This window comes from Mesoplodon densirostris, chromosome X (assembly GCF_025265405.1).
Source record: "Mesoplodon densirostris isolate mMesDen1 chromosome X, mMesDen1 primary haplotype, whole genome shotgun sequence".
Taxonomy (NCBI): domain Eukaryota; kingdom Metazoa; phylum Chordata; class Mammalia; order Artiodactyla; family Ziphiidae; genus Mesoplodon; species Mesoplodon densirostris.
Window position 1 is genome coordinate 40,862,098 of NC_082681.1, and position 12,174 is coordinate 40,874,271.

The window sequence follows — 12,174 nt, forward strand, 5'->3', positions numbered from 1 at the left end:
ACTAAGGCCAAGTTCTAAATAAAAGACTGACAAATAGAATCCAACAATATATTACAAATAGTAATATTATTACATTATTTCAGCAATATAAGAGTAGTTCAAAACCAGAAAATCTAATGGCATAATTCACTATATCAAAAACTTAAATTAAAAACAGGATCAAAAACATTGAAAAAGCATTTGATAAAATACAGAACCATTTCCGTTTAAAATATCTCCAAGTAAATGTGGAAACTATTTAAATATAATAGACTATTTGACAAATACCAACAGCAAATATGGAGAAACACCATTTCTATTTGAAATTAGTTATAGACAGAGTGGCCCACCAGCATCATTTTTATTTAACATTGTCTTTGAGTTTCTAGCAAAAACAGAAGAAAATGAAATAAATGATATAACCATTGGAAAGAAAAGATAAAACTAAAATAAAAGTTACCAGAACTAACAAAACAATTAGGTAAGATAGCTAGATATAAAAACTATTTTTAAAATTAATAACCTTTTTCTATTCAAGCAAGAGGCATTTAGGAATGGAAAGGAGGATAGTATTCCACTCATAACAAACAAAAAAGTTCTTAATTCTTTTAGAATAAATGTATCAAGAAAGGCATAAAACAAGATCTGAGCAGATGGAAAGAAATGCCATTTCTTAGACAAAAAGAGCTATAGGTTTTAAAAGATCAATTCTTACAAAACTGAAATATAAATTTAATGCAATTCTAATTAGAATCCCAATAGGGTGGGGTTGGGAGGACTGAATAAGTGATATTAAAATGTGTAGAAAAGAAAAAATACCAAAGAATAGCCAAGAAAAATATTATTTAATCTAATGTAATCCAATCAACATGATTTAGGTACACAAATAAACACACAGATGAAACAGAACAGAGAATCCATAAATGGATCCTCGTATATAAAAAGTTTGATGACAAAGATAGCAGTTCAGTTCACAGGGGAGAGTAAGGATTATTTAACACATTATGCTACTGTCACTGGTTATCCATCTTTGAGAAAACAGTCTTAACAAAGACTGGGAACCCAGAAGCTATAAGAAAATAATCATATTTGGATATGAAAAAATTATGTGGAAATATATACCATCAGTAAAGTCAATCCATACAGATTTGGGAAAGATATCTATAATAAAGATGGTAGACCAAGGGCCAATATCCAAAATATACAAAGAGGCCTTACAGGTTAAGAAAAATATAAATAACCCCTAGGAAATGGGCAGATAATATGAACAGATAATTCAAAGAGAAAATCCAATTGGACCAAAAGAGAGAGAGAGAGAGAGAGAGAGAGAGAGACAAAACCAAAATGCATTAGTAGCCAAGGAAATACATCCATTAAGTTGTCAGAATTATAAAAGAACCATAAAACCTTATGCTAGCAGGGATGTGAAACAAACAATAATCTCATATGTTACATATAAAAGGGAAAAGTGAATTATAACAGCCTGCTTTTGTAAATCAATATGGTAACAAATATTTATTTATATATAAACACTTGTGTCTGTGTGTATAAATTGAAAGCACCAGTATATAAGGGCATAAGCACAATGATGTTTAATTCAGCATTGACTATAGTGGCCAAAATCTGGAAAGAATGTAAATGTTCATTAGTAGGGGAATAGCTAAATAAGCTGTGCATCCATGAAATATTTTCCAGTTTTTTTAAAAGAATAAGAGCCATACCAAGAGGCTTTGATAGATTTTCATGAGATGAAAAAAGTAGGATGTGTTAAAGTATATACAGAATTCTATTTTTGTAAAACAATTAACAAGGGGCTTCCCTGGTGGCGCAGTGGTTGAGAGTCCGCCTGCCAATGCAGGGGACACGGGTTCGTGCCCCGGTCCGGGAAGATCCCACATGCCGCGGAGCAGCTGAGCCCATGAGCCATGGCCGCTGAGCCTGTGTGTCCGGAGGCTGTGCTCCGCAAAGGGAGTGGCCACAGCAGTGAGAGGCCCGCGTACCGCCAAAAAAAAAAACAATTAACAAAAACAACAGAACATTCCAAAACCTGTGTGTGTGTGTGTGTGTGTGTGTGTGTGTGTGTGTCTGTGTGTGTGTATACCTGTGAGCATGGAGAAAAATATGGAAGGATACATACTGGTTTGGTAATATACAGGGATGATGTGGAAAGGTAGAGGCAAGGGACAAACTAAACAAGGAAAAGGACAGGGTAAAAAGACCACTATAAAAAAATAAATCCAGCAGTTATATTTATGTATTTTATATGTACAAACACACATAAATTGAATTAAATTTAGAAAAGATACAGTAAAAAAAAAAACCTAAATGTGGTCTCTGCTTGTTAAAATTTTTAAAAAAGCAAAAAAGAAAGGAAATAACCAAAATAATCTCTTGGTAGGATTAGGGGTGGTGTTTATTTTCTTCTTTATGTTTCTGCATTTTCTATAATGAGAACTGTTACTCTCATAATAATGAAATAAAACCAATAAATGTTACTTTGAAAACATTACACTGAAAAATTGAGCCCATTTTGGGAAATCAAGGGGGGAAAACAGGGTTAAATACACCTTCCGCTTAGGAGCTGTCCAAGTAAGAGCTTATGAAATCAGGATCCATTACCCCTCATCTACCAGAAAGTTATTCACCCTAGGCAAGAGACTAAGTGGCTATTCCAAGGAGCTATCTGAAGCAGCAAATAGGGTATATTTCCTCCTACCTAACACTTTAAAGACTTAACTAAATCAGAAAGCCATTTACGCCACTCTCAATGATCTAAGGATCTGCTGGACTCTACTTTTTGCCCCCTCTCTCTGGCTTGCAGCCATTTCCCTGCTCAGAAACAGCTCCAAAATGGGGGCCAGAAGGGGGAAAGAGACAAAATTAATTGGGTCGATTTAGCTTCTCATTAGCAACTCTAATAAAAGGTTTGATAAATGAGATGGTCACAACTCGTGGTTAAAATGAGGCTTCTGGGACTCTTGAGAATTTCATTTAAGCAAACTTGCCTTCAGACAAACATGATTTGCCTGCAATACACTTTAATGGATCTGATGCTTTCTATTTTAAAGAAAGTCAGGACTTGTAATAAGGCGATATTTTTCTCTCCTCACTTTAATTTGCACTTTAACAACAAAATAACCCCCATAAAAACACAAAGTCCTTCAAAGTATCCTCAGTGGAACAGCAGGACCACAGTACAAAGATTCGCTAAAGGAGGGGACCTGTCTGGCCCCCAGCAAACTCAAGAGAAACTTTACGAGGTCGGCTAACTTCCAAGGGGGAATGTCTTGGCCATAAAACACCACCACAAAGAATCGCTAAGAAGGATCTGTCAGGGCTTGACAAAAGCACAAAGGTCAAATCTCCACATACAACATTTGCCTGTTTCATTGGACCCTTGAAGACTTTTGTCCCTTGGGAAGCCCAGACACAAAGCATTGCAGGTTCAAGGTGGTCACAAGCAATGTGTTCATCATCCTTTGTTATCAAACAGACAAAGCAGTTCAGCAATGGCAACAGAAAAACAATCTCCCCTTACTTGAAGACGACGACAGCTCCCGGACACGGAGGGCAGGCCAGGAGAAAGATCTGCAATGGCAAAAAAATTAAGTATGGTTATCAAGAGAAATGCTGGACACAGTGAGACAGTGTTATTTTAATAATAATAATAAAAATAATAATAATAATAATAATTAATAACCAAACTCTTACACAGAAAATGTAACATAAAAGACTTTAAAAGACAAGCAAGTGGTGTTCCAAACATGTTTGCGTTTGCACATGCATCTATGTGTGCCTGTCTGTTCCGGCTGTGTGTGTGTGATGGGGAAGGGGTAGGTCGGGGAGAGAGGGAAAGAGATGGATGAAGAGCGGAAGAAGTAATTGGTGGAGGGGTAGGAGATGGGGAGAGCTTTTCTTAAGCCATTTCAGCCTCTAAAACACTTCCTCTTAACCTCTAGAAGACTCAATTTTTCAATCCTTCAAGTTCAGCATGACACGAGTAGCCAGTATGACAGGTTTCTAACTTAGGACAAGGAAAAATGGATTCTGAGATAGGACAAAGACACAAATGCCATCTGGTTTGCCTCCCATGGGGGAAGGTGGGTTAATCAATACCTAGCTTTGCCAGATTTAGAAAGAAAAATACAGGATGCCAAGTTAAATTTGAATTTCAAATAAACAATGAACAATGTTTTAGTATAAGTATATCCTGAATAGTGTATGGAACGTACATACACTAGAACATTATTCATTGTTTATCTGAAATTCAAATTTAACTGGACAGCTTGTATTTTATCTGGCAATCCTATCAATATTGCCACCCCCCAGGCTCTTAACCTCCCTTTGATTTTGAAGAGGAGCAGAATTTGCTACCCCGAAGTTTGTTTTTTTGGCATAAGAATTACTTTAGGCTGATTGTTTTTAAGAAACAACAGACATAGGAAAAGCTCTGAAAACTGTGTAGAAGTTACCCTTCTGTAAGAGACATCTACATTTATAAGGAAAATCTCTATTTGTTAAGGTGTCTCCCTCTAGGAAAAGAAGGAAGACTCTAAATCTCTAGAAACTCTCAACAATGGAGAAGGCAAGGACCTAAATCTGCCTAACAACCTTACCCTTGTTCACTGTGCTTTTCCTGGTCACCTCCAGGAAATGGCCTTCTCCTCCACCTCTACCCACCAACCGACACTCAACATCTTTCTTTTATCTTTGGCTGGAGATGGTATTTAAGGTGGTGGCTTGGGCCATTTCAGGGAGTTAGTCACTTTTCCTGGGTCTCCCTCATGTATACAGGAGGTATACATGTTTTTAAACTTCCATTGTTTTTCTTCTATTATTATTATTTTCCTCCCTCACATTTGATCGGTTTGTTTCGAAGCATGACTAAGTGGGTCCCCTTCTAGTTTCTCTGCTCAAACCAAACAAAAAGAACCTGGTCCTTCTAAGAGACCATCAGTTCCATGCTACTTGGTTTGAACTAGGCCTGGGTTACAGCCTTCAAAAACCTACAGCCGTGGCAGTCTGACTGCACCAAAGCACTGGTTCTCAAGAGGGACAAGGAAAGCCCTGCAGAGCACTTATAAAATGTGCAAATTCCTGGGCTCCCCCCATTAGGAATGCTGATTCCAGAAGTTCGGGGTTCCAGGAATCTGTGCATTTTAACAAATGCCCCAGGAGATTCAAACACTCCAGGCAGCCAGATGTGCTGAAGGTTTGATCAAAGACATTCAGAAAAAAAAAAAAAAAAAAAAAAACAGACATTCAGCAGGAGAAGGATTGACAAAAGAATGAAACTCATGTTTATGGAGTTACTTTACCTACAGTGACTTAATGGTGAGGATTTACAAAATCATTGACATGTGTCCCTCTCTTGTGGTGAGCATTTATGAGCAGACATTATTTGCATTATGGGCTAGTTTGGCTTTGTCATGAGTATATTCTTTATATTCTGTCCTTCAGTTCTCTCAGAATCTACACTTAAGAGAAAAGGGTACTATAAGGAAAATCACTATAAGTAGAGACACCTGCTTGAATCCCTGCCATGAAGAAGAGAAAGAATGGAAAAGAAAAAGGGTCTTGAAAGGAACACGGCCAGGAGTCCATTACCCACACAATACTTCATCAGAGAACCCCGCCAAGAAAATATCCATCGAGAAAATGCCTTTCCCCTGTGGATCAATTTGATTAAAACTGCAAAACCAATGACAATTGCAGGTCCACAATCCCTTATCTGCAATCGCCAAATCCAAAAAGCTCTAAAAACCAAAAGTCTGTCTTTTTTTTTCAAAACTAATTTGGTAGCAGATATGACTTGAACTGAGCTGAGGCTACTTACAGACTTCCTTTATTCCATTTATGGTGAGTACTCACACATTTTCCACAAAAAGAATGTATTTTGAATACGGGGTGCTGTCCCAGACCCCACTGGGAGTGTCTGTAAAACACGTTCACTGGGGTTTCCCTGGTGGCACAGTGGTTGAGAATCTGCCTGCCAGTGCAGGGGACGTGGGTTTAAGCCCTGGTCCAGGAAGGTCCCACATGCCACGGAGCAACTAAGCCCATGCACCACAACTACTGAGCCTGAGCTGTACAGCCCACGAGCCACAAGTACAGAGCCCGCATGCCACAACTACTGAAGCCCACGCACCTAGAGCCCGAGCTCCTCAACAAGGGAAGCCACCGCAATGAGAAGCCCGCGCACCGCAACAGAGAATAGCCCCCACTCGCCACAACTAGAGAAAAGAAAGCCTGCACACAGCAACGAAGACTCAGCGCAGCCAAAAAAAAACAAAAACAAAAAACACGTTCACTGTATTGCCTTTCTAAAATCCAAAAAAATTAGATTTATGAAATACATCTGACCTTAATGGTTTGGGACAAGGATTGTCAACTTGGAATTTCAATCATCCAGACATGAACTTAACCCCACTCCTCAACCCCACGTGTCAGGAGCAGTCCAAGAAAGAAACAAAGCTGGTATTCTTTACCACTGACCCAGCAGTAGAGTTACTCACCTTAGGCAAGGGACCAAGTTGGAGGCTGTACATAGTTACCCAGCATCAGGCCCATCAAAGGCTACATTCAGAAGCTACAGTATATAGAAAGCAGACAGGGGCCCCTAATCACCTTGGAAAGAATACTTCTGCAGTCACCTAAGAGCCATGCCAGCAGTCTTCCTGAGCTTCTGGTATACCCTAGATACTTCCAACATGCGAAAACAGAGAAGCAAAAATGCGACACTGGGCCCCACTGTTCACTCTTACTTTTCTATACCCACAGCCAAGAGGAGATAAGCATATTCTTGGGGGCCGATTTCCCTGTAACTGCTCCATTTGGCTGGTTCTGATCCATGACAGCCCTATGCCAGAGGCCCAGAAACCTACTGAAGAAAGCAAGCCTCCAGTCCCAACTCACTCATGCATCTGATTTCTCTTCAAGTAGCTCTGCTAGTCTTGACTGTAACTGAGTTTTCCAACAGTTACTTTCCTGCGGCCATGTCATTTCCAATCAGCATGTTGGCCTTCCTCGTCTTGCCTGTCTATTCCCAACACCAGGATAGAGGCTATCTTTTTCAAGCAACCTTTAAAGCAGATACATGTAGACACATCAAAAAATGAGATTTGAAAAATAATCCCAGAGACTTCCCTAGTGGCGCAGTGGTTAAGAATCCGCCTGCCACAGTGGTTAAGAATCTGCCTGCCAATGCAGGGGACACGGGTTCGAGCCCTGGTCCCGGAAGATCCCACATGCCACGGAGCAACTATGCCCGTGCGCCACAACTACTGAGCCTGCGCTCTAGAGCCCACGAGCCACAACTACCGAAGCCCGCGTGCCACAACTACTGCAGCCTGCGCGCCTAGAGCCCATGCTCCACAAGAAGAGAAGCCACCGCAATGAGAAGCCCACGCACCACAACGAAGAGTAGCCCCCGCTCACCGCAACCAGAGAAAGCCCACATGCAGCAACGAAGACCCAATGCAGCCAAAAATTAAAAAATAATTAATTAATTAATTATTTTTTAAAAAAGAATCTGCCTGCCAATGCAGGAGACACGGGTTCGAGCCCTGGTCCAGGAAGATCCCACATGCTGCAAAGCAACTAAGCCCATGCACCACAACTACTGAGCCTGTGTGCCACAACTACTGAAGCCCGCGCGCCTAGAGCCTGTGCTCTGCAACGACAAGCCACCGCAATGAGAAGCCCGCGCACCGCAACAAAGAGTAGCCCCAGCTCACCACAACTAGAGAAAGCCCGCACTCAGCAACGAAGACCCAACACAGCCAAAAATAAACAAAATTTAAAAAAAAAAATTTTTTTAGTTTATATGAAAAAGGATCCCAACTCCATCCTATTCCTTTTCCAGTAAACTCACAGTCTCCTGTGGCAACTTCATAGATTTATGACACTAAACCTCTCTGCTTTGTCATGCTGGAGCCACATCCATAATCACCATTAACCAAAGGAGAGGAGTGAAGATAACATGTTAATTCAGAGGCCCAAAGGCCCCCAGCCTTGGCCCCAATACGTCTGCTCTCTTCTTTGATTGGTTGCCAACTGCCTCCAAATTTTGTTGGCATTTGTTTCAGCCTAGCAGACTTCCACTTACCCATCGCCTGGGAGGTAAGCAGGGTGTTGCTATGAAATCCCATTTTACAGATGGAGAAACCCAGGAGGAAGGTTCTGACAAGGTTTCTGGCAAGAACCCAGGTCCCGTAACTCCCGGATCAACACACTTTCCACCTCACACCTGACATGGTCCCAGCCTCATGTGGGCTTCTCTTCTTTAGACTCTAGCCCTGCCCCTTGACCCCCCCAACAGAACACATGGTGCCACCGCAGGAGCCCCACACCTGTACCACCACACAAAAATCTACTCCTCACAAGGCGAGACATCTCAAAACACAAACCTGCCCGGGCAGCAAATTGTATTTACGCAGATGGATTTCAGAGTCCAGCGGTCTCTAAAGACAGGGTCATCTTAGCTCCAACCTGCTTCATTCCCAGATCTGCTGGGTGCTGGCAGTTCCTGAATCCTTACAAAACTGGACTCTTGTTTGGCTGTTTTTTCCTGGAAAAAACCTTCAGGTTCCATTCAAAAACCACTCTCTCAGCTTCCCCAGGAGACAGTGGCTCTCTAGCATCTTGCCCACAAACTCGAAAATTCAGGTTTTTCCTAAGCACCTAATCTAGGCACCAGCAGCTATTCCAGTTCATCCTCTACCTCTGAACAACTCTGGTTCCAGGTTCCCACCTTCCCTACCCAAGCTCTCGGCATCACTTGACCCACTCCTGTTCCTGTTTCTGTTCCACAGTCATATCAGCCCCAAGTTCATTGGCATCAATATCCAGCTCCCTGTCAAATTCTGCTCTACCCAAACACTAGATTCAGTAAACCCCCATGATCATAACGTGGAAAGAAGATAATTTTTGTTCACAGGAGGAAGTGGTAACACTATGAGAAATGTAGTTGGGAAGGACGGCCAGTCATCAAGACCATCCTAATTGAGGGGCTAGCCAGGTTAAGCAGTGAAGAGGGATGGGAAAACGAAATGAAAGGGAAAGTGAGTGAGAGAGGGACAGGAGAGTTGTATTTGGCCTGCAACACAATCTTCCGAGGCCCAGCCCTTGCAGTTCCAATTCTCCTGGCTCCACCGCCTATGAGGGCACCCGACTATTTGGGGGTTCCTAAAGAAGAATGCTTACAAACATTACCCACCATAGCAAAGATCCATTCCTTGGGCTGCCCAAAGTCTTTCCTAGGCTCTGTTCACCAATGTTTATACTCTCGGGTCCTCATCTTCTCTCTCCCTGGACCACTGAAATAATGTTCACTGGCCTCTTGCCTCCAGACACATTGCTGCAAGAGGGATCTATCTAAAATGCAGCTCTGATCTACCCTTTAAAATCCCTTAATGGCTGGCCAGTAACTACAGGAAAAGCTCAAGTTCCTTAGCATGGCAGGCAAGACTTTCTCTACTCCGGACCCTGTGGATCTCTCCAGCGTGGTGGCCTCATGCATTGTCCCAAACTGTATCCTGAAATACTCCATGTCATAAACATGCTTCTACAACCTCATTTTCTAATAGCTTCATTTTATTCAATTATATGGATATGCAACAATTTACTCAACCAATCTCCTCCTGTCGCACATGTAAGTTATGTCTAAATTTTCAGATCCTTCTCTATTTAGCCTCCATTTGTAGAATAAGAATTTCTAGGTCTTCAAAGGGAATATACATTTTAAGGCTTTTAACCGATAATTCTAAACTGCCTTCCAGAAAATGTCTTTGAATATATACTCCCGCCAGCAACATATGAGAATGTGTTTCTGCTACAGCCTGGCCAATAGGTCATTATCACTTTTTAAAAGGCAAAACGCTGAAGGGGAGCAGAATTTGCCACCCCCAAATATGTCTCTTTGGCATAAGGACTATTTTGAGCTGGTTTAAAACAACAACAACAAAATGCAGATACAGGAGAAGCCCTGAAAATCAAGTATACAAGACTCTTTCTGTAAGAGACATTTACATTTATAAAAGAAATCTCTATTTGTAAGGGTGTCTCTCACTCTGTAGAAGAGAAGGATGACTCTGAATCTCTAGAAACTCTTATCAATAGAAAAGGCAGCAACTTAAACCTGCATAACAACCTTACCCTTGTTTACTGTGCTTTTCCTGGTCACCTTCAGGAACTGGCTCCCTCCACCCTTTTGTCTTTAGCTGCAGTTGATATTTGAGGTGGTGGCTTGGGCCCTTTGACAGAGTTACTCAGTTTTCCTGGGTCTCTCCCATGAACACAGGAGGTATACAAGTTATTAAATGTCTGTTTGTTTTCCTCTTGTTATTCTGTCTTTTATTACAGGGGGATCTCAGCCAAGAATTTAGAAGGGTAGAAGGAAAATTAATTTTCCTCCACTACAACACACACACACACACACACACTCTTTAGTGCTTTAATTTGCATGTCTCAGATTGCCAGAAATATTAAACTATTTTCTAACATGTTTTTTGGCCAGCCATATTTCTTCTTTGGGGATGTGACCATCTGTGGCCTTGCCTATTTTTCAACTAGTATGTTCTTTTTCTTATTGGGTTATAAGAGCTATTTACATTTTAATGACATTGAATACAGACTATTTGACATTTACTGCAAATATTTTTCCCATGTTGCCATTGTAGTAGCTCTGGTTATGGTAGTTTCGTATGGAAATTTTTATATCTTTATGTAATCAGATATACTCGTTATTCCCTTGATGGCTTCTATCTTTGATGCCATGCTTTGAGTCTTTTACAACCCTGGGACTAAAAAAAGAGTACCCGATTGTTTTCATAATATTTTAAAATTCTAAATCTCCAAATCAAGAAATTGTATCACTGCTAATCCTAGTCACTCTTCCATGAGAATGGCCTTCTCATCTTTCTTCTTTTAGCTACCTCTTTTTTACCCTTCAAATAACAAAAGAAAGCATCATTTCCTCGATCCTCCCATTAATTCCTTCTGTTTACCTCTTTCTGAGAAATTACCATTTTTGTCAGTATAAGGAGCTGACAAAGAGCCTTCTCTCAAGAATTTAGACAAAAGGGAAATTGGAGTACCTACTAACAAACTCTCAGGCTTCAAAAATCAACATAGATAGATTTAAAAGATTGAAAATTCATTTTAAAGCCAGAATGTTCCCAGACTTGAAAGACTTGAAAGACCACATTGTAACCTGTTTGAATTATACCCAAAGAAAGAACGGGGTTGGCCAACAAATGAGGTATAGAAAAAGGAGAGTCACAAAGGCATATATACTTGGCAATGTCCACATCCAAGCACTATCCAGGGACCAGAGAACCTTAGCTTAAAAACATCAAGTTTTCTGGTCCCATTGCCAAATTCATCCCTATTAAGAGAGTGGAAGCAGGATAGGGAGCGTTGCTAAGTGGTTAAGATTATGGGCTTTAGAGTTAAGACAGACTTGGGTCCACATGCTGGCTCTGCCACTCACCAGCACTGTAACCTTGGACAAGAGACTGGAGGAATTTTCATCTCTAAAATAGGGATAAAAATAGCACCTATGTCTCACGAGGTTTTGGAGAGGATCAAATGAGATAAAGCAAGCAACGCACTTGGCACAATGTCTAGCACATAGCTAGCACTCAATACATAGTAGCTATAATTATTCTGATCTCAAAAGAAAATCCATCCCTACTGTGAGCTGCATCAGCAAGAGCTTAGATTAAACTTCCAGTTCATCTAACTACACTTGTTCTATGTCCATGCTTGTACTATAATGTGCTAATATATTACTTGGCTTCCCTTGTCCAGCTGCCTACAAGGAGAGAATCCTTAAACACTCGAGGCTCAGTTTCCTCGTCTGTCAGATGAGAATTACATTAGTACTATCTCATAGGGTAGAGGGGAACATTAAAGCACTTAGTTTGAAGCACTTAGTTCAGTGCCTGGCACATTGTAAGGAATAAAATAAGTATGAGCTATTGGTAGCATCATCCTTCTTGGATGCCCTTTCTGTTCTCTGCTCACTGCAAATTCCATCCAGGCCCATAGCAAGTTCTAGTTCCCGCACAAAGCCTTCTCCAATAACTCCAGATAACACCTCTTTTTTCCCAACGGCCTATACAACTCATTAGGTACTTAGACTTTATTTAATTGGGGATATTAAGCGGCTCCCTATGGCTGCACACAGTGCTA

General features: G+C 40.9%; 1 protein-coding gene across 2 annotated transcripts in view; it reads right to left on the reverse strand.

Annotated features, from left to right (window-relative positions):
- Window positions 1-12,174, reverse strand: part of TMEM164 (transmembrane protein 164) — a 161,611-nt gene that overhangs the window by 81,636 nt on the left and 67,801 nt on the right. For both annotated transcript variants that reach the window (XM_060087410.1, XM_060087409.1), the window contains one exon: window positions 3,518-3,567. Coding sequence is in view for 1 of the 2 variants with exons in the window: in XM_060087409.1 (XP_059943392.1) it covers window positions 3,518-3,567 (50 nt within the window). In the remaining variant the exon portion in view is untranslated. The remainder of the gene's footprint in view (window positions 1-3,517; window positions 3,568-12,174) is intronic.